The following is a 27,569-nucleotide window of genomic DNA, read 5'->3' as shown; positions in this document are numbered from 1 at the left end:
TCCCAAAGAATAAGGGTGAAAATAATCACAAAACAACAAAGGGCCACCTGTATCCCTATTTAAATGAGTTGTTTTTGCCCTTCCCCTCCACAAATTATATTGCAACAATGAGATGTACAAGTAGTTATGTCGAAAAATGAACTTTACAACTTTGGCTGGAGGGGGGAGGTATGGGGGGAAGGAGGGGAAATGGGAAGGGATGGGAAGGAGAAACAAAGGAGGAGGCAACAATGCTTGATCTGTATGGTATTTTCACAATAGAAAAAAATGAATAAATAAAAAATAAGGGCTGAAATGTACTTATTATCTTGCCCATGTAATTGTAACCCCTCTGTACAGTATTTTCATAATAAAAAAGGCTGAATAAAAAAAAAAAAACATTTAAAATGTCATGTCAAAACCAGCTTTACAATGTCGGTGGGGGGGGGGTATGATTGGGTGGGAGGGAGGGGGGAGGCTGGGAAGGGAGGTGAAGGGTAAACAAAGGAGGAGGCTGCAATGCTTGGTAAGAAATGTATGCATTATCCTGCCCATGTAATTGTAACCCCCTCTGTACAGTATGTTCTCAAATAAAATAAAATAAAATTTAAAAAAAAAAAACATTTCTCCAAAATCCAAAGGCCATTCATTATTCTTTCTCTCTCACTCTGTCTCTCTATCTCTTCCTATCTCTCTCTCATTAAAAATAAATAAAAGCTTATTTCGTTATAAAAAGACACTCATTACATAAATAACGTATGCCTCACAAAATGGTAAAATGCCATAAAATTTCCTTATAAATCACAATCTGGATAAAATAATCTGCTTTTATCTTATGCTCAACACTATATCAGAATTTTAAAGTTATGCCAATTAAGTATTTTAGTTAATTTACTGAGTTTAAGATCCATTTCAGGTGGGTGAGGTGGTAGGAGATGGGAAGGGATTGGAAGGAGAAACAAAGGAGGAGGCAACAATGCTTGATAAGAAATGTACTCATTATCTTGCCCATGTAATTGTAGCCCCTCTGTATAGTATTTTCACAATAAAAAAAAAAGATCCATTTCAAAGTCGATTGAATTTCTATACTCAGGGGATAAATATAACAAGTGTGAGCCACCCGTGCTGTGGCCAGGTGCTGGTGGGTCATTCCTGTCATACTAGCTACTCAAGAGGCTAAAAACTGAGAATCACAGTTCAAAGCCAACCTAGGCAGAAAGGTTTGTGAGACTCTTGTCTCCAATTTACCACCAAAAAAGCCAGAAGAAGTGTGTCTCAAGTGGAAGAGTGGCAGTCTTGAGCAAAAAAGCTAAGGGACAGCATTTAGGCCCTGAGGTTAAGTCCTAGTAACAATAAAAAAAAATAAAAAGAATATGACATAAAAGATACTGTACATAATAACAAATATTAGAATATGTTAAAGTCTACTTAAGTATAAATATTTATAACAAAATGACTAAAGTTTCCTTTAAAGGATATTACATATTATATTATTATGAATAAGAAGATTTGATGTTGAAAAAGTTGTCAACTATAAACTATTCATCTTGTTTTCAAATGCAATCCCAACAAAAATCCCAGCAGGTTTTCTTTGTGTGTGTACGTGAAACGTAAAAGATGAATCTAAAATGTATATGGTGTTACAAAGATAAAGTCTATAAGAAGACATATGGTAAGTACTTACTGAATAACATGGTGATAGAAGCAGAGAAAAAGGCAAAAGAATGGAATGGAATGGATAGCTCTATCCTTACATGATAAAACTGGCATTGCCAATTAGCAGGCAAGAATGGCTTCCTACTTCACAATACAGTGGTGGTATTCCTACTTCACAATACAGTGGTGGTATTTCTACTTCACAATATAGTGGTGGTATTTCTGGGAAGGGAGGGGCATTGAAAGCACCAGATTTTGTATTTTGATCTCTGGAATTTATTTTTCATTAATTTTAAGATTTTTATAGATTAGAGGTCTGTGAAGGCAGATTTTTTTTTAAATTTTATTTTATTTTATTTGAGAACATACTGTACAGAGGGGTTACAATTACATGGGCAGGATAATGCATACATTTCTTACCAAGCATTGTTTACCCTTGTGAAGGCAGATTTGATCAAACAGAAGAAAGAAAAAAAGGAGAAAAAGAATTTGTGGAGTCAGAAATAAAATGGAAAAGAAATCAATGAAAGATGAAGCAAACATATGGAACTTGTGAAACAGCATCTGCTAACCAACATGCAAACTAAGAAGTTCCAGAAAGCTGAGAGAGAGAGGAAGAAATGGAGAGGAGAGAATGAGAGGGAGGAGAGATAGAGAAAGAGAGAGGGGGAAACAGAGAGAAAGAGAGTTTATTTGAAGAAATCCTAAATGTAAACTTCACTGCCAAAGATTGATGAAAGAAATTAATGCAAGCACTCACAAGGCACCATTGACTCTAGATAACAAACTCATAGAGACATATATGAAGAGCTACTATAATCTAACTGTGGAAAGATAGAATCTTTTAATAGGGCTTGAACTCACTATCTTGTGCTGTTACACAGGCACTCTACTACTTGAACCTTATGCTTAGCCCTTTTTTCTTTGATTATTTTTAAAATAAAGTCTTTCATGGGCTGGTCTGGACTTCAAATCCTCTTGTTGGTGCTTCTCAAAAATCTTTGATGACAGGAACCTGCCACTGCCCTCAGTTTTTTTATTACTTGAGATGGGTCTTTTTGCCTAGGCTAGCCTTGAACCGTAATTCTTCTCATCTCAGCCTTTAAGAGCTAGGGTTACAATCATGAACCATCTCACTCAGCTGACAAAGAATCCTGAGAAATAAAGGAGAAGTGGCTTATTACTTACAAATTTTCCTCACTAACTGCATCAATAAATTTTTCTTTAGAAACTTTAGAAGACAGATGGCGGTGGACTGATATTCAAAATCAAAGGGAAACTTCCACTCTTCCTAAAAAGATTGAACTATATTCCATTATGTATGGAATGTAGATATAATTAAATATAAACATGATATAATTACAAAATGTAATTATAATTAAATAGAACACAATTCTATTCCACTATATATGGAATGTATTATATATACACACACATATATAATTTCTTTATCCAGTCATCCATATACCTAAAATATACCTTGGAATATATAAATTAATTTATATGTAAATTTATTTATATAACAAATAAATAATAACTATATGTGAATATATAATATATAAGTATAGAATATAAATGTATATATAAATAATGCATACATAAATAAATTTATGTGAGTGTATAAGTACCTTTATAAGATGGTAATTTTACCACTTGCCATAACATGGGTGAACCCAGAAAACATCCTACTGAGTGAAATAAGCACCCAGAGAAAAATACTTCATCACCTCACTTACATGTGAGCTCTAAAAGATGCCCTATAGAGATAAAGATAAAGTGATTATGAGTGCTCAGGAGGAGGAAACGAGAAAATTTAGGTCAAATGATACAAAGTACCAAAATGCAGGATGAGCATGTCAAAAGATCCAATCTTCAATAATAGCACTGTAGAAAATGTTAATATGCTCAAGAGTTTTGCTAAAATGAGATCATAGCTGCTTTTCCCACAAGTGAGACATGTTAATGCATTCCATTACAGCAACTCCTCACTATATATGTGGATCTTATACAATGTATTCTAAATCTTAAATATACAATAACTGACTGAAGGAGAAATTAAAACATTTCTCAGATAACAGAAGTGTGTTAGGTCACTAGGCTAACGGAGAAATGTTGAAGGTTAGCCCTACAGAAATGAAAAGACACTTAACCAAACTGCATCTTGTATATACACTTCTCTAATTCGGGGAGGGGAAGGGAAAAAACAAAATGCTTAAATAAGGATATAGGTTGACCCGTTGTAACAATGAGATGTACAAACACTATGATGAAAATGCACTTTACAACTTGGCATGGGGGGCAGGGAAGGGGAGGGGGCGAGGGGGTAGTTGTGGGAAGGAAGGGATATTAGGGGGAAAACAAATAGGAAATGTACTCATTACCTTGCTCATGTAACTATAACCTCTCTGTGCAATATTTTTACAATAAAAAAAACTAAAAAAAAAAAAGAAGAAAAAGAAAAGTGGCCAGGTGCCAGTGGCTCATGCCTGTAAATCCTAACTATTCAGGAGGCTAAGATCTGAAGATCACAGTTCAAAGCCAGCCTGGGCAGGAAAGTCCATGAGACTCTTTATCTCTAATTAACCACCAGCCCCACGACAGGAAAAGAAAGAAAGAAGAAGAAAGAAAGAAAGAAAGAAAGAAAGAAAGAAAGGAAGGAAGGAAGGAAGGAAGGAAGGAAGGAAGGAAGGAAGGAAGGAAGGAAGGAAGGAAGGAAGGAAGGAAGGAAGGAGGGAGGGAAGGAGGGGAGGAAGGGAAGGAAGGAAGGGAGGGAGGGAGGGAGGGAGGGAAGGAGGGAAAGAAAGAAAAGAAAGAAGGAAGGAAAGAAAGAAAGACAGGAAGGAAGGAAGGAAGGAAGGAAGGAAGGAGGGAGGGAAGGAAGGAAGGAAGGAAGGAAGGAAGGAAGGAAGGAAGGAAGGAAGGAAGGAAGGAGGGAGGGAAGGAAGGAAGGAAGGAAGGAAGGAAGGAAGGAAGGAAGGGAGGGAAGGAAGGAAGGAAGGAAGGAAGGAAGGAATGTCATCACCATGCCTTATAAGATAAGCCAAGACAAAAAGCCAGATGTCATATCTGCACTCATGGCATAATCTGTAACTAAAATAATTATGGTGATCAATAATAACAGGATCTGGGTATGAAAGTTTTCCACAAAATTAACAAGGAGAGAAGAGTTTAAAACTGATTCTGTGGCCTGATACCAAACTTATTCTTTGCCCTGCTATGAGAGCCAGGCAAAAACAAAAACACAAACCTGCAAGCAAACAATGGAGTAATATTTCATAAACTTTAGTGTGGAAGAAATCAACAAAATGGTAGTAAACCAAATCCAGTAGAATATTTAAAAGATTGTACACCATGTATATGTTATTCCTGACTGCAAAGATGGTTCAAGACATTAATACTCATTAATATAGTACACCAATTTAACAGAATAAAGGGGAAATAAAACACATGAAGACTTTAACCGATCAGTTTCAATTGAAAAGGCATTTGGGAAACTCCCATATTCTTTCATAATAAAAACATCAAGGAAGTCGGGCGCCAGTGGCTCACACCTGTAATCCTAGCTACGCAGGAGGCTGAGATCTGAGAATCACAGTTCAAAGCCAGCCGGGGCAGGAAAGTTCATGAGACTTTTATCTCCAATAAACCACTAGACAACTGCTCAAGCGGTAGAGAGCTAGCCATGAGCTGCAGAGCTCAGGGATAGCGCCCAGGCTCAGAGCTCAAGCCCCACAACACCCTCCCAAAAAAAAGGAAAAATCCTTATGAATAAGAACTACCTTAAGATAATAAAAGTCACATATATGTAAATATATATAAGCACCATACCTAATTGTCAAAAGTTTTCCTCTAAGATCAAGAACAAAGCAAGGATCTCCACCTCTAAAGTAGAAGTGTATGATACTGGAAATCTTAGCCATAGTACTTAGGTAGAAAAAAAGAAAAAGCATAAAAACTGGAAAGGAAAAGGTAAAATTATCTGTTTCTGGGTCTTAAATGTAGACAATTCTAGAGATTACAATTTCTTGGAACTAATCAATGAATTCAGCATACTGTAGAATTCAAAGTCAACACACAAAAGTGTAGTGGTAATTTTATTTAGTAACAATGGATAACCTGAAACCTAAATTAAGAAAACAATTCCATTTACAATAACCTGGACAAAAAAACAAAATGCTTAAGAACTGATCAAGGGGTGAAAGATTTTTCCAATGAAAATTACAAAGTAGTGCTAAAAAAAATTAATGATTCAAGTAAATGGAGAGGCAGCCCAAATTCATGAACTGTAGAACTTAATATTGTTAACTGAATGCTATCTGAATTATTTAAGTTCAGTATAAAACTCTAGTTTCCATTTTGCAGAAGTAAAAATAATTTGTCTTAAAATCAAATGGAATCTTGAAAAGCAAAATTAGAGGGACCACATTTCATAATTTTACAACTTACTATAATTTTTGTTTTAAAACTGGTTTACAAATAATAATAAAATGATAAGAAGGAGAAAATTATTGGGGTGGATTCACAGAAAAAAAATTTCTCTCTTCTCTCTCTTACTAAACTATAGGGCTGGATTGAAGCTTTCATTATGTGGTTGTTAAAAAAAATCCCTACCTTGGTGTGCAAAATAATGTTATAAATAATACATTTCCAGCAAGAAATCTCAGCATTCTAAGGTAACACATATTAAGGAGAAAGGTGTACATGTTTATTTTAATACTTAAAATTTTTATGGAATCATAAAGCAAAGGACCACAAGGCAAAACATTTAACATCTAAATTTTTGTAGTCACATAACAATTGTGTACAAGGATAATTTTTACAGTCAGTTAAGTCTAATAATAATATGCTGTCTAGAATACATCACACAAGAAGAAAAGATGGGTGACCATCTGCGTAGTTTAATTTTCTAATATGTTTGTTATTTTAACTGTATTATAAGCTAATCTTAAAGTCTGGCTTTTGTTTTGCTTTGTTTTGTTTATTCATTTTATTTTGTTTCTCAGTTGATAACTTTGATAGTCCTTGGCCTCGGTGAAATATAAACAATCTTATTTTATAAAACAATCTTATTTCTAAGAGGAAATAAGGAGTCTATAGCAGACCAGTCATGATTAAGAAGGTCAGAGGGGCAGATTTATGAGAAAGATGAAAGGGAGTTAAGCAGCACCGCTTGGTTAAATGATGACAAAAGACAGCATGATAAGAGTCTACAAATATTTGAAAAGCATATCCCAAGGAGGGAGGATTTGATATTGATCTTCGTACAAAGTCATTCAATGAGCCATGAATGGTTCATGTTAAGGAGAAGGAGACTGGCTGTCAGGGAAATTTTCTGGTGGTAATGTATGAAGTAAAGCACTTATTCTCCAAGATATAATGGAAACTTCACTAGCTGATGGATTAAGACAAAATTTGGGGCATATTGGAAGGATCACTGGAAAAGAAAATCTTTCTTTCATCAGGAAATCCAATCGTAAAATAAATAAATAAAATCCTCACTGTGGTTTTAATTTGTATTTCCCTAATCAGTAGTCTTTATTGAGCACATTTTAATTGATGAAGATAGGATTCTAACTAATTACTGAGCATGCTTATGGACACTAGACATCTTAACTAATTCCACAAACTATGTATTAGTCATTCTTTTTTCACATTGAATTGTCTATTTATATACTTTCCTATCACAAATCTATACACATATGTTTCTAGCTTCTAGTGTATTTTCATTCATGAGCACCTATTCATTGTGAGATGGGCTCTTAACATACTCTAAAATAATGCTCGGCCATAGAACTTTGTGTCGTGATAGAAATGGCCAGTATCGTGACCACTATCGGAACATGGCTGTTAAGTACCTGAAATATAGAATGCATGACTGCAAATTTTAATTTTTAATTTTAAGAGCCTCATCTGGCCAGTGGCCACCATATTGCATAATGTATTACAGATACTCTCTATGATTCATAAAGACATGGAAGTTATCCATCCAGCTAATGTACATTAGCTCATCTACATACTTTATTTGCATTTACATCCTGTTTTTTCCTAAATAATACTATCCATTTCATCGAAGGACCCTCAATTAAATGAAAAAATTCAGGTGCCAAAAACATCCTGTAATTAATATAACCATTTCTTTCTTTTAGTCACTTAGATGAGTATAGTTTTCACTAAAGTCAATAACAATTTTTATGCATAAATTTGGCTGGCATTTTCTACTTCTATTTCTCTGTGGGATTAATGCAAAAGAAACATTAGCAGGAAGAGTGACTCCTCAGTCTCTTTTTCATTTTTATTATGTTATCATTTTAGTGTCTAATTTTCCCCCCCCTGTGCCAGGGCTTAGAACCCAAGCAAGTATTGTAATTAGCTACATCCTTAGACCTTCACCAGTCTCTTCTTATACAGCTTCCAATTATTTCCTACCATCGCTACTATCACGTGAGTTTCTCTCAGCACATCAGTAGCTTCATGATGATTTCTTAACATATAGTAATTTTATGTTAAATGTAATTGTAATTTTTTATTTCTACGGTAGTCTTATTTATATATATTCATTAACCTATTCACTATTATGTAGATTAGCATTTCATTTCTATAATTTGTTATGTCTTCATCTTTTTAATACATTGTAGAGTTTTTTGTGTAGTAGATATACTGTCATTTTGCTGAAGAAATTTTCACCAATTTATCTTTTTTCTCTTCAAATTTTATATATGATGCGTAGGATATAAAGAATATTCTATTTTCTGTCCTTTACTTTTTCTAATATTGTTGACTTGTTTTAAAAGTGGATTTCCCTATCCTGAAAAGGGTGGGTAGTTACCTATATTTCCTTCTAATTACTCATTCTACAATTCAATATTTTGTTGTGAAACTGGTATAAAAGTATGAGTTACAGATTTTTTCTAAAATAATCCATAGCCAGAATAAGGTTTATAGTACACAGTCTGATGCTATCTCTTCCCTTCAATTCGTTCCAGAATTTGTAACCTAATCCAACTCCTACCCTATTACATAGGTCTACTCACATCTCATTCTAGGTTCTGAGTTGATTGATTGGTTGATTGATTGATGATTGATTTTTCTTTCCTTCCTTCCTTCCTTCCTTTTCTTTCCTTAACACCTTCCTTCCTCTCTCCCTCCCTCTCTTCCTTCCTCCCTCCCTCCCTCCCTTCCTCCCTCCTCCCTTTTTCCTTCCTTCCCTCCTTCCTTCCTTCCTTCCTTCCTTCATTCCTTCCTTCCTTCATTCCTTCCTTATCTATCAACATGACACTTTAAGACCCCAGGTTGGCTTCAAACTCACTGTGTGGCACAGGCTGGCCCAGAACTTGTCATCTTTTGCCTCAATCTCCATAGTGCTGGGTTTACAGATGTGCAGAGAACCCTTAATTTATCTAGAATATTTTATTTAAACTTGATTAACTAAATGTATAATTGAATATATGGTGTCATTTTGTAAGAAGGAAAAGTAGACTTGAGAAATGTGTGTGTGTATATATATATATATATATAATTTAATGGAGAAAAACTTCCTGTGCTCTTGGCTCGAGAGCTGATGGCTCACTAACACTTGCAGCTTCATCAAACTGGGAGAACAAACACCTGCAAGAATCACTTAAAAGCTCTACTGACCTAATCTTTAGTGAACCAAAGTGTATTTCTAAATCAATACTTTTACAATCTCACAATTGTTTATTTTAATAAAAAGCTATTATTTCATTGATAATAAGCGCAATATGAGGGAGTTTGCTATGTCAATAACCATTACTGTAAAGAAATTAGTTATTTCAGAATGTTGGAGGCTTTTATTATTTAAGATAATATGCTTGAGTCATTTCAACCAGCTAAAATGGAGTTACACTTTACCTGAAGTTCAAATTTACCATGCAACCCATTGTAATGTGCCCTTAGTTCTGTGGCACCTTGTTTTAATGATTTGTTAAGATGAAGATAATGTGGCCTTGTCATGTGCCTAATTAGCCATGCAGTCCCTAATGGTAGTCTAACTGATTCAGATAAAGACAGTTTGGTGATCTGTTCTTTAAGGAGAGGTGAGTGAGAAAGCCAAGAGAGAAAGATTGCGGGGGGGGGGGGGGGGGGGGGGGGGGGGGGGGGGGGAAGGGCAGTGCGTGCACGTATCTGTGCATGCATGAGCACATTTACAAAGTATTCAATTATAGTATAACATAACATTGGAGCTCTTTGATGATTATAAAAGGTTTTTTAAATAGGTTTTTTAAAATGTCCAAAGATAAATTCTTTCAGTATCATAAATTTAGATTTTGGGGGGTTTGGTTGGGGACCAATGATAGTCTCCTCCTCTTCTCCTTCTTCCTCCTCCTTCTCCTGTTCCCCTTCTCCTCTTCCCCTTCTCCTCCTCCTCCTTCTGCTTCTTTTTAAAATCTCCTAAGTATCTGATATTAGATAAAAATCACTGAAGAAATGATCTCTTCTAGATTGATTTGTAGTTGTCCAGTAGATCTATGTAAATATGCATTCATTGCCCATAGTCTAACTTAGCTGGATCTGAAGTTCTCAGTTTTCCAAGAAGTTTCTGATAAACTAACAATTTTTTTCTGGATTTACACATGGGGATGATTGTCAAGTATGGTTGAGTTTGTAAGACATAGTGCAAGTAATACATAGTAGAGATGAAAATATTTCTTACCTCATTCTTTAGCTTGCTCCCAGAAAACCTTAAAAATCAGTACATTTTTCATTAGTTCAAAAAATTACAATTATAGCGTTCAAGGAAATGCAGAAAACCAGAAACAGTAAGAACTTGATAATATGGATAGTGACATAAGTTGGAGAAAGTGTTTAGATTTTCAAAAGAACCAAAGCATGTTTCTCCGCTTTGTAAAAGTAAATAGAAGTCATTTAGGAGAAAATAAAGTGAGATATATTTATAAAAGTCAGCTAACCACTGAGGCAAGCAGAGGATCTCTAAAGATTTTTGTGAATTCTAATCTTCATTTACATTTTCTAATAAGCAGTGGCTAGCAATCTGCCATCGTGATGACTTTTTTCCCACAAAATACATTAATTGTAAAAATAATATGTTCTGTTAAGAAATAGGAGTAGTAAAGGTAATTTCAGGTGGAGTTTAAACTATTCTGTTTCTTTTTGAACAATTACATATTTTCACTTGTTTTATTGTATATCACTTCATCTACTAGCCTCATGGAAGCTTAAAGCAGTATGCTCTTCATATTCATTTATGATTTTTCTGTCACAGAGAGCCAAACAGGTAAAATAGCTTCATTTTACTAAAATACAAGAATATTCAAACATCTTGGTAAGGCTATAGTCCACACACAAATCTTTAACACAAATTGTCTCCTGGTACATTATTTTGAGTTTATTTTATTGAATTTAATCTGAAATTAGATCCAGTCTTATGAGAAAATATTAATTCACAGTAAATTTGCAGTGAGCTCTGGTGGGCCACCCCTGTAATTCTAGCTACTCAGAAGACTGAGATCTGAGGATCGACGTTTAAAGCCAGTCTAGGCAGAAAAGTGTAGAGACTCTTATGTCCATTTGACAACCAAAAAGCCATAAGTGGGAGTTGTGACTCAAGTGGTAGAGCACTAGCCTAGAGCAAAAAAGCATAGGAATGGTGGACAGGCCTGAGGTTATGCCCCAGGGCCAGCACATGCACCAAAACAGTAGCAACAGCAACAGCAATGAAAAAGAAACAGAACAAAACAAAAAACCATGATTGCTCTTTGGTTCTCTAGCACACTTAGCTTACCGCTAATTTTTCATTATTACAAATTGTGACATTTTACTAAGAAATCAAGAATTTATAATTAAAATGTTCATACAAAGTTCAAATTAAAGTTGGAAAGTTAGAAGAAAGCATTTTGAGGGGAAAATTTGAAAGTCATTTTGCTCAATAGGTATCATGCATATTAAAAGAAATGTAAAAGAAATGTAGAGAAGGTGTCTTGAATATGGTGTGACTCTACCTTGTCAGGCCCTTCCCAGAATACACGGAGTGGTAATATGCACTGCTCTCTTTGATGCCAATCCCATAGTAATGATACCTAGGGCAAGGACAGGAATGAGCTCCACGTTAATGAAGAGGGTTATGAAGGAGAAGAAGAGACTTAGATGGAACTAAAGCGACCGCAGTGAGAACTGTGGCTCCTGAATAAAGGGGAAAGACCACTGCTCACTTGTGTCTATCTTTGATTTGTATGCTTCATCTTTACAATAAAATAAAATTTTAAAAGAAGACGGGGGAAAGAACAAAATAAAGAGAAGGTGATGTTTGCCCGTGGACTGCAGCCTCTCAATGAAACAGTCATGTGGAATGATGGAGGTTAATGAATGTCTGTTATTGCTGTGGTAGGCAAGGAAGTCATTTTCAAGTTCTTGGCATAAACAAAACGCTAATCAGTTCATCTGGTCAGAGGAGTATCATAACTGACCCAGTTTTACAGAGTAGGGGGAAAAAATCTTAGGATACACAAGGAAAAAGAAAAAGTATGTTGGGACCAAGAGAGGAGCGGAAGAAGTAACAATGTTTGACAAGAAATGTATTCATTACCTTACTCATGTAACTGTAACCCATCCGTGCAGCATCTTTACAATAAAATAACACTTCAAAAAGAACTAATAAAAACAATAGTTATTTCTAGGCTATGTATTATATGTGCTCATTAAATTGAACATACTATGTGTATAATTTTATTTTCATGAAATTTTACAAAATTGCTCTTATTTTCTTCACTTTACAGATGGGGTAAAATATAAAGATTAAATATTTGGCTTGATACCATAAACAAAGAAGAAACATAAAAAAATCCTCAAAATACTAAACTAATTTATATCACTAATCAGAAACTAAAAGAAGAAAGCTTAATTCAAAAAGGTCTTATCAAAATCCATACATTAACAGAAACAGACAAGGGGAAAACTTTAAATTTATGAATAACTTAATAGATTTAGATAACATTTAATCTTGTACATTAATAGAATTAATGAGGCTTGGAGTCTGGATTAAGTACTAAAATTTCCCTTACTAGACTTCAGATCACCACATCCAGGAAGAATTAAAACAAGTGGTTTTGAGAACAAGGAAATCTCTTAGAATGGGCAGCTGTTGTAATGTAATTGCATGTCATTTTATAAAGATTGTTGTTCTTCTATAGGCTGTATCTTTCAAATAACTATGTTAGCCATTTGCTAATACAACATATATTAAACACTGCTTTAGGAGTCAATAATCTTCTTTTATAACAACTTCTAGCTCCTTGTTTCTTATCTCTAACCTTTTGCAACATGGAAACAATGTTATTCCATAGTGAAGTGATTTTTCATGTAGACTGAGAAGAAACTAATTGCTTCTCTTTTTTGAAACTAAGTGCAAGCTGAAGATGTGAATAGGAGTTCTGTAAGTAGAAAGAGAAGATGTGAATATGAGTTCAGTAAGTAGTAAGAGTACATATTTGCCTGGCCACTGCAACCATTGTCAGTACAATGATGAACAAAACACACATGGAAACCATTCTGAAGAATATGCATATTTCAAATCCTACCCCAGTTCATGACCTTCTGAGCTAGATTCTTGCTAATAGTGGAACAGGAATCACCCTGACCAGCACTGAGGCAAAGCACATTTCCAAGTTTGAAACTACCCGATGATCACATTTCTTTTGAATTGCTACATCCTTCAGGACCCCATTAGTATTAACTAATATGGAGTTGACCTTGTTTATCTTACTCGTGACATTAAGAGTGGTTTCATTACACTAATTTGTTCCTCTACTTTAGAAAATGACTTGGGCTGTTTATCTGTACTGTGCAGGTTATCTTTACAAATAGCAGTATTTAATATTTCTACTTGAATTCAGAATCAATATTTTCTATCTATCCCTCAAAAAATCCTTTCAAACTAATGACAACGACAACCTAGACACAAGAAAAATGACTTAGCTAGTTACCATGCTCTATATAGGAGAAGCTGTATCTTTTCTTCTCATTAATAATATCCCATAATGTAGATTTACTGTTATAGCTCAATGTGTTCTATCTGTGCATTCTTATAAATCTGTTAGGAGATAGAAAACCACTAAGGGTACACTCTCTTTTCTTAAAGAATGCATTTAGTATTTATTATGCATTATGTATAGTGAAGAGCAAGTAGCCGCAGAGGGTCTGGAACCTGGAGCTGATATTCTATGTATGGGGAGGAGGGTGAATTCATTCAAAGAAAGAATTGCAACTCTGTAATACATATTACAACATAGATAATGATAGAAGCAATTACTACTTGTTGAACATCTATTTCAAGCAAAAACAATTACATTATCACAAACTGTCACAACCTCAAAGTGCAATATTATTGGGATTTCCACTTCAGATCAGGGGTTCAAGCTACGTGATTTATTCAAAAAAGGTTATTTTAAAATATTATGAATTTAAAGGCAAAATTCAAGCCTGTTGATCTCGAGAGCACACTAATTCACTAAGAATATGCTGGTTTAACACTTGAAGTACAGAAAAAGAAAAAGAACATATTAAATATATGGTTTTCAGACATTAAACATATGGACAAAAGCTATTATCTTATTTGTTAGTGATGATTTGGTGGGTTGATAAAACTCTCATCAGTTATATTTAATTTTGCATCTCATTTGCTTACAATTAGAAATTGTTGTGTAAAATATAGTTGGAGTGTGTTTGTGCTTGGCACATCCGCTTCTCAAATACATCGTGAATCCTGGCAAACAGAGAATAATTGTAAATCATTAAAGCCTACACCACTGGCACAGAAACATGGTCTCCTTCTAGAAAGTAATCTTCCTGAAAGAGGAAGTCAAAAAGTATTTGCTGAGTAACTGAATGAATAACATGAAAAAATTGAGAATAATTATATTTCATAAAGAAAACAATAAACAAAAATGTGTTAAATAAGTTATGCCTGGATTGTTATTTACTTAAATGTTAAATTTTGATACAATTTAAAATATCTCTCACCAGGCATTGTTAGCTCAGAATACTAGCTACACAGGAAGCTGAGATCTGAAGATTGAGATTGTAAGCCAGTCTGGGCAGGAAAGCATATGGGAATCTTATCTTGAATTAACCACCAAAAATCCAGAAATGGAGTTGTGGCTCAAGTGGTAGAATGCTAGCCTTGAGCAAAAAAGCTCAAGAACAATGTCCAGATTCTGAGTTCAAGCCCAAGGATTGGCAAAAGAGTAAAATAAAACAAATTAAGTATCGTCTTTAGGTAGAAAAGCTATGCTAGCAATACATATCTCAATGCTCTGAAAAATTATTTTGTAAAGAATTTTTCAGTGCCTTCAAGTATTTCATACCCTGTCTCTTTTGGAGTAAAAGAAATAGTCCCTCTCCCTCCCTCCTTCCCTCCCTCCCTCCCTCCTTCCCTCCCTCCCTCCCTCCTTCCCTCCCTCCCTCCCTCCTCCCTCTCTCTCTCTCTCTCTCTCTCTCTCTCTCTCTCTCTCTCTCTCTCTCTCTCTCTCTCTCTCTCTCTCTCTCCTTCCGTCTAACTAGGTACATGGTATCACAGGAGTGATGATTTAGGGGCTTTCAGGAAAGAGGAGAGGAGATGATAAATGAGCAGTTCTGTCTTCCTAGCAGTCAAAGATAAACCTCATAAAACTGGGAAGAGTGAGTTCATACAGAGTATACGTGTACTTCTCATCTCCCTTGCAACATTTTATAGCACTGCTCTGCTGTTAATAGATTTCCCTAAAATAAACTCTGCTAGGAAATATCATACAACCTAACAAGGACATATGCTAGTCCATGTTAGGCAGAGGTTTGTCTCATGGGGCAAGTAGCTGTATGAATTTAGATATCAATACCTGATAATGGTTCTGGAGGCTATTCTGGATAAAGATTCCCAAGTATTTCACAGCTCTTGTGTATATTTTACTACAGAATCTAAATTATCAACACCAAATATTTCTGGGTTTCATTAGCTAATTTCTCTAAGAAAACGTTTGTGTCACAAATGGACCTTTCTGATTTGTAACAAAATTCACTGGCATCAACCATGCCTAGTCTACTTTGTGTCAAGTGATAGGCATCATTTATAATTTATGAGTGAACAAGAATAGTTAATGAGTGCTTCCACTTTTTAAAGTGAATGTGTTATAAAATTACATTTTAGTGGGGGCAAATGAAATTATTGCATTTTTATACTCAAAAGTTTCTGTTGTGTCTATTTTCACTTGCTGATCACTTTATGTCCATACGTTTATTGCTCTTTTTCCATGTCCGTGCTGGTCCTCATACAGAATTCTTGAAGCATATGTTCCCACTGAGCTAGAAGATCTGGTGTTAGTTTACACTACACAAATGATAACTGATAAGGAAATGATGGGATTAAGCTGTTCACGGACTTGCAATAACTTGCTCTGATAAGAGCAGCTGCCCTATCAGTTTTATTAACCCACTAATAAATAAGATAATAGCTTTTGTCCATCATGTCTGAAAACCAAGATTTGGCTGATCAAAGTCTACAAGAAATTAAAGTGTAACTCCAAATCAAACAATCTACCATGTGGATGAAATCTACTTGTGGACTCGACCACATTCTCCCTTACTTCAGCAAAGCATTCTGCAATAATACCTAGCAAGAATGGGATATGAGATCTTTTTACTCATCAAAAGGGATAAAAATCCCTAACACCCAGTTGACACTAGTGAAATGTTAATCATTAATAATTAATACCAATAATGAGGCCTTCTGATAACTGATACCTATCTCTATAACTCGTTGCATCCCAAACTTTTTAGAACTATGCTTTGTACATCAATACCTCAATGAATGGATTGTACATCAATGAATGGATTAATTATTCCTGATCTAATATACTCATAACCACAAAATATGCAGCAATTACTCAGTTACTCTACTGTAACTATAGAATTTTGTTTTATTTCTATTTATTGGAAATCTAGGGAAATATTGCAAGGGGTGACAGTGATCAATATACAATGTACTCAAATCGACATAGTTGAATTGAGACCTTGTTGTACAACTAGTTAAAGATAAAATAAATTTTTTTAAAAAGAAAACCTAAATGTAAGGCTACTACAAGTGACTCATGCCTGTAATCCTACCTACTCAGGAAGCTGGGATCTAAAGGATCATAGTACAAAGCTAGCCTGGGCAGAAAAGTCCATAATACTCCATCTTCAAGATAACCACCAAAAAGCTAGGCTGAAGTGTGGCTCAAATAATTAGCAAGCAAGCCAAGTAAGAATAAGACTGTGAATTGAAACCTTATTATGGCAAAAGGAAGAAAAAGGAAAAAGAAAAATTTTAAATATAAACATATTGTGGCGAATATAAGTTTTTGGCGGGCTGGGAAGGTGGCTCAGTGGTAGAGTGCTTGCCTCACATACATAAGGGCCTGGATTGGATTCCTCAGCACCACATAAGCAGAAAAAAGCCAGAGTGGCACTGTGGCTCAAGTGGTAGGGCACTAGCTGTGAGCTGAAGAGCTGAGGGACAGTGCCCAGGCCCAGGGTTCAGCCCCCATGACCGACAAAAAAAAAAAAAGATTTTGGCATTGGTAGTAGTCAAAGAGAAGAAGAAAAAAACCTGAATGTGAGGTCATTTTCTGTCTTGACACCTAGAATAGGCAGTCTTCCACTGGGGTTGCCGGTTTCTTAGAAAGGAAGGTGGATGAAAGGCCAGAGAACTGAGCAGTTAGGGCCACGTACAAACTGAATGGTTTTTCCCCAAAGCACACTTGTTATGTGCTCTGAAGTGAGACTGTCCAACTTCATCTTCTCCCATAACTTTTGGCAATGGAGGAACATCAGAACTGCCACTGGAAACAAATTGCTATTCCACTTTTCATTGTGTTTATTTCTGAAAATGGATAATATCTGGGCCTACACTGAGATTTTGTGCATTGAAGTTTTTATTGTAATGAATCTGTTTGTTTTAAATAATGCATAGCTCTTCTATTTGATTGACCAAACCTTTGGTTCAGTTCTTCAAACTATTACATCTCTTCCTTTTCAAAAAGGAAAGAAGTGAAACCTGTTCCATAGTGACAGGTGGAAAGACAGTCAGTGGAAGAACCAGTTAGTAAGAGACAGAGCAGAATTTAGACCAAGACTTCAAAGCAGAGATGGAATTCCTTTAAGGTGTAACTTCTGTTAACTTCTGTTTCTCACATAAATTATTGTTTCCCAAACTTCTATATGAACTTTCCCAAACTTTATATATGAACAGTGAAATTGGGAGAGTGATTTTGCTTCATGAATGCTAAAGAGAATGTTACAAAGATCAATTCAGAAACCAAAAATGTCTATTAAGTTACCCAAAATAAATTCTGATAATCCCAATTTAAATAATTTTATGTACTCTAATCTATAGAAATTTGACCAAAAAAAGGAAAACATATTTGAAATAATCACCATCCAAACATTGGCATACTGTTAATATAGATAACAAATTCAACAAAGTAAAAATAAATTAATGGAAAGTTTATTTTTATTTGCAAAGTAATTCAGTAAGTATTTAGTAACAGTATGCTTAGGGTATATTAAATATTACAATGAAAACAAAATAGGAGAAATAACAATTGCCTGATTTTCCAAGATAGATTTACTCCACCAGTATTGGTGTGTTCTGTTCATAAAATATAAATTTGTGGAATATTAAATAGCCATTATTATTTTAATGTAAAGAAATAGGACAGAAATGAAAGGGAGTGAAAGTTCATTGATGTTGCAATTTTTCCTTTATATAAAACAAATATCTCTAAATGAATTATTGAGGTTTAATCGATTATTTTATATCTAAGACCCATAAAAGTGTCCAGATCCATAATTGTTGACAAAACACCAACAATAATTTTTCCAACTGTACCAACATAACCATTTCATGAGTATATATTTACTGATGAAAAATGAGCAGTTCATACAGTATCACACAGTCATATTTGGAAGTATAGGATTCCTGCTTAGATTTATCAAACTTTAATTCCCACGTTCCTAACCCTTAGTCTGTGCTGCCTGTAGATGTACTACCTTCCAAAATGAAATCTGAGGATATTTGTATTTTGAAAACAAGGACAAAAAATTACCTTGCTAAGAATAATTATGTCAAAATATTATCACTTCCAAGATATACAAACTCTATATCTAGCTGTATCTTTCAACATCCTTCATTTACATACGGGAAATCAATTGTCTCTAAAACAATCAAAAATACAGTTGTCGTCTTGTTTATTTTTTTTAACCTCTGGCATATCATTAAGGCAGAAAAAAATTCAAGTTGTTGATGTTTTATCCTTGGCACACCTATTGCTCTGGGATATAAATAAATTGCCAGAAGTCACCAAATGTTGCTATATCAACCTAAGTACTCTGGCCTGACAGTGTCACAATGCACAGTTAATGATTCATCCCTAATCCTAAAGGCTCCTTCTAGGATTAATTTACTTTCTCTGCAGCCTGTCTGCCCAATCTCTTGTAGATCTTGTCAAGAGGATTTCTCTTCATTGCTTTGCCTCTTTGCCCCTATCTTCCTACTTCAAACACCATCTGAGCTCTCCTCTCCTTACACAACTCATAGAAATCAACTCCAGTAGATACCATCAACCCAAACTAATTCAAAACTGTCTTTAACTAAAGCTGAGTTGATTGCAAGAGAAGGATCAATTTTATCTGGCTAAAATATTGTTAAATTCATTTAAATTAATTCAATAAATATTAGCTGACAATCCACTATGTATCAGACATCAGAGAGGATATCTAAATAGATTCAACATAGCCTCTATCCTCAAAATGCAATTTATTTAGGGAAGGCGATAAGTTAATGTCACACTTGATAGCGACCCCCCCCCCCCCAGAAAGCTATAAGGCTGCAAGAAGGCTGCAGCAAATGAGTAGAGAAAGAAAATATGCAAAAGAGAAAGCTGTCAAGACACTCTTTGAGATGGGTCATATTTCAACTTAGGTGTGGGGCCAGGGCATCCCAGGGCATCCTGGGAACACCAGCCTGAACCAAAGAATGATGGGTGGGGTGAAGCAAAGAGTCCTGGGTAATAGTTTAATGAGTTTAATGGGTTACATGCTGAAAATTAAGAAGAAATCAGTAAGATAGGAAGATGGATTGGAACTTCATCATAATGGATCTTGAATGTCAAGGTGAGAAAATTGTGTCTTTTTTAAGAGCAGAAATTATGAGCCAGTAGAAGTTTCTGAGCAACTTGAATCTGGTTAAATATGAACCTCAGAAACATTATATGGAATAGATTAGAAAGACAGAGTCAAGGCCAGGTTATCAAGTGGGAATGAGGAAAGCCAAATTCGAGGAAATTAAAAACATGTTCTTGTTTGTGGGGCTTGGGGACAAGTAAATAAAACACTGAGCTAGCCAGCAAGGCAGCCATGAGCCACATGCAATGACTTGAAATATGGCTCATCTGAACTGAGATTTCTTATCAAGAGAAAACTGATAATGAGTTTCAAAACTCAGTAGGAATAAAAGACTATATAATATCTTGATAATTTTATGTGGATTACATAGTTACATGATATTTTCAATTGTGGGGTTAAAGTATCTTAAAATTAATTTCAGTTGTTCTTAGAGGGCTGTTTTTATTTTCCCCGGTCCTGGGACTTGAAGTCAGGGCCTGGGCACTGTCCCTAAGCTTCTTTTGCTCAAGGCTAGCACTCTACCACTGGAACCACAGAGCCATTTCTGGCTTTTTTCTGTTTATGTGGTACTGAGGAATCAAACCCAGGGCTTCATGCATGCTAGGCAAGCACACTGCCACTAAGCTACATTCCAATCCCTTTCTAGAAATTTTTGAGCAAAATACAAGGCTACATTATGTTTCTGTTGGTCAGCACTGGACTAGTCCTCTGGGGAGCGGAGGATGGCAGGATAGGTAGAAATGCTGTGGTAGTGAAAGAACTGGGTAAAACTGTGATAGAGAAACCAGAAGGGAACTTTCTGTACGTATTAATTGTAAGAGGGCATTAGTAGCAAAAGGAAATGGAGGTGAAGAATAGTAAAAGTGATCCATTCATTAGCTTCAGATAAAGGAAGTGTATGCATACGAATGGGATCAGTGGTGAACAGCACTAAGGGAAGTGAGCTAGCAGCTAGTAGGTCATGAAATAGCAAAGAAAATGAAAACAGCAGAGCAGAGGCGAGGCTAGAGCAGGTCTAGTAGTGTTTCAGTATAGAAGACTTGGCTGTGCTTATAGACCCTCGAAGAAACTGAAAACACGGGGAGCAGAAGAAACAACTGATTAACGAGGACCTGTAACTGGACATTCTACAGAGATAGCCACGAAAGACAAAAGAGCTAAAGATATCAAGAGGAGAATATACTGGTAGCTTATCTCCTGCTTATATGCAGACAAAAAGATAGCCAAAGAGGTCATTTGTGCATGTCATTTGTTGTAAAGGAAAGAGAAGGAGATACTGGGTCATTGTCATCTAAGATAGAAAACTCAAGAGACAATCTGAACGTCACTAGGACAACTTCTTTCTCCTCAGAACTCTTCCCTCTCTGGCATTGGCTTTGCTTTAGGAGGCGTTGTAGATAATGTTTGGTTACTATAGTTAATCTTGTACATTTCCCTTCTGTAACACTGGCGCCTTAAATAACAGCTTCAAGATTATAAAAATTATTCCTTTATTTCAGCAGAAAGAATAATATAATCTGGCTTTCATTTGTAAATTTTGCTTTCTAGACATTATTGTAAAAAATTTCCTTTTTTTAATATGCTGATACTTGGTAAATCTGCTTCATTAGGAAAACCATAATCTGAATTCTATCCACTGATAAAGACAACACTTCACATCCTCATGTACAAGGAAGGAATTATTGTGGACTCATATGTCTTACTTTGAATGTCCTCTTGTTCCAAGACGCCGTGTGGTGAGGAGGGGGAATTTCTGGCGAATGGTCTAAAAAAGAAACACAATTACTTTAGTGTTTATAAAGTATGTTATTCTAATGTGAGCCATTCATTACCAACTAGGTCAAGAAAGTAAAGCTGAACTCTAAGTGAACTGTGAGAGTATACTTAATGTGAAAGAAGGTAATAACACACACATAGAGGTAGACAATACTTCAGCAGAGGCAGAGGCCTTTTTTGGTTTTTTAACTAGAGTGTTCTACCACTTGTGTGAGTTTTCAAGGCAAATCTACTAGTAACTGCTTTTGCCTGATTTTATTGCCAGGTAATGATTGCTTTATATATGTTCAGAAAAGAGGCATTTGGTTTCTTTATAATAATTCTATAAAGAGATTTACACATAATTGAATATACATCTCCATCCTGAAAGGACAGTTGGATCTTAAGAGGTCTATATATGAGCTTGTCTTCTGTTTTTTTGAATCAGATTCTCAAGGTGCATTGTGACTCCTAGTTAAGAATCATCACCATAAAGGAAACTCATAAAATGCTAATGCTAACGTGGACATTGGAAATTGTCTTATCTAACTTCAGTGACTTGCTTGAGCTTTGAAGGTCTCACAATGAGTTCATTGAAGTCATGGCTAGACTACAGGTTGATTGGTTACTATGTGCCACGTCACACTGTCTCTGTAAATAGATAGGTTTTCAGAATAAATAATTTTTAAAATGACTTGAATGAGGCATGGAGACAGGACTCATATATTCATTATTTTCTGAACAATGAGTCCCTCTACAGGTTAGAATTTGGATTTCAGTTTAACAATAGAGATAACAATACTTGAGATCTACACTTCCTATGGATTTTTCCCAAGAGATTAACATTGTTTCCTGGTTCTTAAAATGATAAGTATAGCAATGGCGGCTCCATAGATTCCCATCAGAACCATATAGACTATATATAGAAGTGAATGTTTACAAATGATAGAAATTTAACCCATCCCATCATGAAATATTTAAGTTCAAGATACAAATATACTCAGTGTCAAATAGAGAGTTTGGGCAAGTCTTTAGGTTGTAGAATAAAAACCTATTAAAACATCTCCTTAGACTATCTACATAATCATGATAACCACAAATTGCCTTAACAGGTTTACTACCTTTGCTTTATTTTACTGCTCCACATACTCTTCACTGCCTTCCTCTTTGAGGGAAAATGTCACTGTTCAATGGAGATTGCTTTAAGCTCATTTATCTTTTGATAGTGGGTTCTGACAGTCAAAAAGTCAAGGTTCTGATATTCAGAATTAAGGCTGGAAAAACATTACAGTCGGAAATATAGTTATTAGGAGATTTCTCTGGTTCCTATAGAACAAATGGCTTTAACTTTCTCTATGAGGGCTGGCTAAGGTATTTCTGATAAGACAGCTCTAATCATAAAGAATATGTTTCATCTACCTTTCCGAAGGTGGCTGCACAGGCTGGCTCCAATTTCTCTTTCCGGCAGAAATCTAAATAATGTGCATAAAGGATACAACGTGGTAGGCAAACACCTTCACACACTATGTAATTCTCTTCAAGCCTAAGAAAAAGGCCAAAAGCTGAGTCAGATGCTTTCTCATCTCACTCCTTCTCTATAACCGAATGCTCATTTTTCAGACTATACAACTGAATTAGTAAGCAGTCGTGAGTAGACTTCTTTTATTCTGGATATTATTAGAATTATTTTTAGGTCATGGTGAAAAATAATACCAATGCATTATATATCTCAAAATGAAAGACAGAAATTTTAATGTATGCATCATAAAGAAATGTTAAAAGGTTAAGGTGATAGATATGCTAGTTACCCTATGCTCATTATCAAATGTATTGTAGAATTAAATATCCCATTGTACCTCATAAATATATAAATATTGTGTGAAATCAAATAAAGAAGCTTAGTTAAAAGATTATCCTCGATGAGCCTGACCTAATTTGTAAACCATCGACAGAAGTTCTAGACATCAGAGATGAAAGACCAGAAGGTTTGAAGTAGTAGCAGACAGCTTCCTGCAGATCTCGAAGAAGCATACTACTGTATCTTGAAGAGAACCCTCTCTCAGGGAATGACCATTAATCCGTAAGACCTAAGGAACTCAGTTTAATCATCGCAAGAAGTAAATTCTCTAGACAAACAATAAAATTAGAAGAAAAACCAGAATCTCAGATAAGACTTCTTGATTTCAGCCTAGTAAAAAGTATGAAGGGAACTGTCCCAGATTCCTTACCCATAGAAATTGTGCAATAATAAATTTGTGTTGTTTTAAAAGCAAAAACAATCCCAGATCATAAAGGTTAATATAAGAAGAGCAAGAATCCAGAGAATATCTACTAGTGCAATTAAAATATCATTAAATATTTATATCATTAAGTATCATTAAAATATCATGGCTAACGAACTGTTGCTTCTAACTGGTCCATATTGGAAATATTTCTACATAAATTCTCATTGATCATCATGGCTGACTCTTGGATACATAAGTAACAGTAGTAAAATAGAAGATACCAGGTTTTTTATTGAAGAACACCTTCATAGAAGAGGGATGAGCAAGCTTCTGGACGGAAAATGCTTGTACCCTCTTATTTTCATTTTCAGACTACTTGTGAATACTAGTAATTAGGGAATGGCAGTGAGGCATTTGTTAAAGGGAAAAAAATCCCAGAAGAGGAAACTCATCACATTTAGCTGAAATGACACTGGTCTGTATCTATCCTTATAACATTTTACTGTGATTAGTTTTATTATTATCTAACACATGTTGTACTTGAGACAGTACAACTCTACATAAATGGCTTCAAACATAATATGCATCATTGCAAATCCATATATAAAAGGAAACACAAACTTTGAAATCTTAGAAACAATCCCATTTAAAGGGCAAGTGCAATTTATAAAGTCATAGTAAGTATATATGTGTTACAACTACCTGAACAGCAATCTAGAAATCAGAACTTCTAAATTCTTTTCCAAGTTACACAATTCTCATAGTTCAATTTGGGATGAAATATCAATTTTATGTTTGGCAAAATCATAATCATTTCTAAAACAGAAGGCTAATATGGAGTATATATTCAAATTAGAAATGGGTGAAATACTTTGAGACTTCTGATTTAAAGTAGTCTCAGTGCTCACTTTAGCACTGAGGAAAGTAATTCTGGAGTAGGCAAAGGGCTGTCAGAGAGCCTTTTTTTCTAGAAGGATGAAAATAAGACAAAAACTAACTAAGATCTTAATTTTTGTAAATAAGTGAATTTGCATACATAAAATCAAATACTTGATAGTGAAAATTGATGCTATTCAGACAGCTTTTTTACTTTGACTTTCAGTTCTAATTTTTAACACTCCCAAGGTAATCTGTAACTTCAAATGAAAACTTATAACAAACAAATCAGCTCATTTTTAGGAAAGTGGAAAATACAAAACATGAAAGTTATTGAAAAATATTTAGCTATTTTTAAAAACTATATTTTAATGGCATTGTACATCATGCCTACTTGTCATCTACTTTTAGGCATTGCTAATCTTTGAAATACAGAGTAAATACAGGTGTAAATGCAATATTAAATTTGGGTAAATTTAAGGTTGCTTCTATTCACTCAATTTGTACTCAAAAATGAAGTGACCATTCAGAACACTTCTGTAATATATCTGAAATAAAAATACTTTTGCCCAAATTTTCCAAATGAGAATTATTATGTCTAAAATATTCTTGAGGGATGGGAATGTGGCTCAGTGGTAGAGTGCTTGCCTCACATGCATCAGGCCCTGGGTTCGATTGCTCAGTACCACATATGCAGAAAAAGCTGGAAGTGGGACTGTGGCCCAAGTGGTAGTCTTGAGCTGAAGAGCTGAGGGACAGAGCCCAGTCCCAGAGTTCAAGCCCCACGACCAACAAAAAATAAAATTAAAATAAAATAATAAAATATTCTTGATAATTAGCTAAATTATTTACAGCTCATGTGTGTTCTTAACTAGTAATCATGACATCAACTTCAACAGTTAAAATATAACCTTGGTGAAATATTTGTTTTATATCTCAAATATTTGTTAAGGTTCAAGCATATAATCACAAAAATTCAGCATATGCAAATTGCAATTTAATGCTTCAATAAGTAGAAATAAAACCGTCTTATATTTTAGATTTTTCCTATTATATTTTATAAGCTATAGATAATATTGTATATAAACAGGCTATATTATCAGAAATAAGTAGTTAGTTTTTGATTTTTTAGAATGAGGAAATATATACTACTACTTCATAATATTACATTTTTACTTTAGAGTTCTTTTTCCAATTAGATAAACATTACAAAATGTCTTCATTACATAGAAAAACCTACTGATAATCTCTTTAAGAGAGTTTCTATAAAATCCAATTTGTGATCCTTTACAGTGATAATTATATGACAGGTGCCATAAAACATTTGAACATTTATTTAAATTAATAGTGACATCTTAACTGATTTTTTGAAGTTTTCTGTTTCAAACACAATTGGTCTATTTAATGGACAATTTTCTTTTTTTAAGTTGTCCGATAAAGACTCTTTTATCTTAATGTATCATGAATGATCACATTTTATTAACACACACACACACACCTGGGAAATAACAAAGAATATATAAGAATTAAATGGCTTCCATGGTAAGCAAGTCATTCACCAAAAAAAGAAATAGTCCTAGCTTACGTTTTAAGAATTGTATTTTCCCTCAATAATGATCATAGATTGTATTTAATCCGTACCAGAATATTTCTATATGTTAAATAGACAGTGAAAAAATAATGGGCGAATGTCAAATTGAGCCTTCCGACTGGTCCAGAAAGTTTCCAGGAACACCAAACTATAGGAAACACAAATCCTGAAGAGCCTGAAGTGACAGACTTGCACAGGTGCGCGCGCGCGCGGGGGGCCGGTCTTACCACTGCAGCGTGAGCTGAGTCTGCTTCTTCTTGGCCTTCATAATTTGCGTGATGGTTTTCTTCTGCGACAGGTGTTGGTCCGCTGCTTTGGTTTTGCTGTAGTGGATCTCAGCATCCTCTTCTTCAGAGGACAAATTCCCGTTGTTCAAATGCATTTCTGGTTTCAGATTTAAGGAAGGACCACAACAGAAGAAGAAAACACAATCAATGAAGTCGTTTCTCAAGGTACCTTTGGGTCAGGTGGAGGCGTCCTACGCCTGGGGGGTAGGGGAACAGAAGAGCAAACTTCACTCTCACTCTCTGTCTCTGTCTCTGTCTCTCTGTCTGTGTCTCTCTGTCTCTCTCTTTCTCTGTCTCTCTGACTCTGTCTCTGTCTCTGTCTCTCTCTCTCTCTCTCACACACATACACACACACACACTTTTCCTGGGAAAATATGATTCGGACAGAACATTGCACGCCTGCGCCCATTTGATGTGGGTATCCACTTCTGATTCCTGGACGCCCTTCTTTGGGAGTAAACACATCCTGGCCTCACCTCCATCCCCGGAGGGGAGCGAGCACTCACCTGATTTAACTCCCACCTGCAGCTCCGGGTCCCCCCTTTTCTCCCCACTGCTGGGCGCGCCCGGGGGCTGCGCTTCAGCTGCCAGGTACGCTCTTTCTTCGGGATAGCCTAGCAAATCCTTGCCCAGTAGCTGCACGCAACACTCGCCCTGGATCTCAGGGGAAAGTTGGGGCGAGGGCTGCGCTTGCAGAAAGGCATTCTCCAGCTCCCGGATCTTAGCCATCTTCCCGGCCGCCAAGACCTCGGCGCCCAGCAGCCTGGCCCGCAGCAGCGGGTGGAGCCCGAGCCCCGGGCGGGGCGGGGCGGGGCGGGGCGGGGCCAGGGGGGACCAGTTGGCCACAGCCGCTGGGGAGGAGGCGCAGGTTCCTGAGTCCCCGCAGGTGGAGGAAGAGACTCGGGTCTTCAGGTCGATCCCCAACAATCCCAGGGCCGGGGAGGGCCCAGACGGGAGTGCCGCCTTTCTGCACCTGTCCACTGTCCCTAGCAGATGCTTCTCCGCAAAGTAACTCCCTCACCTGCGCCA

At 35.7% G+C, this 27,569-nt stretch overlaps 1 protein-coding gene across 1 annotated transcript in view; it reads right to left on the bottom strand.

Moving 5' to 3' along the window:
• Positions 1–27,291, bottom strand: part of Rfx6 (regulatory factor X6) — a 53,653-nt gene extending 26,362 nt beyond the window's left edge. The window contains exons 1-6 of the mRNA XM_042669274.1: positions 27,047–27,291; positions 26,481–26,637; positions 22,981–23,104; positions 21,510–21,571; positions 11,613–11,690; positions 10,307–10,334 (exon numbers count right to left, since the gene is read on the bottom strand). Of these exons, the coding sequence (XP_042525208.1) occupies positions 10,307–10,334; positions 11,613–11,690; positions 21,510–21,571; positions 22,981–23,104; positions 26,481–26,637; positions 27,047–27,269 (672 nt within the window). The 5' untranslated portion in view covers positions 27,270–27,291. The remainder of the gene's footprint in view (positions 1–10,306; positions 10,335–11,612; positions 11,691–21,509; positions 21,572–22,980; positions 23,105–26,480; positions 26,638–27,046) is intronic.
• Between the last annotated feature and the right edge of the window lie 278 nt (positions 27,292–27,569).

The sequence above is a fragment of the Dipodomys spectabilis genome, unplaced genomic scaffold (assembly GCF_019054845.1).
Source record: "Dipodomys spectabilis isolate Male_0828 unplaced genomic scaffold, ASM1905484v1 ptg000001l, whole genome shotgun sequence".
NCBI classification, from domain to species: domain Eukaryota; kingdom Metazoa; phylum Chordata; class Mammalia; order Rodentia; family Heteromyidae; genus Dipodomys; species Dipodomys spectabilis.
Note: the sequence above shows the minus strand (reverse complement) of the source record. Positions and strands in the feature narration are given on the sequence as shown.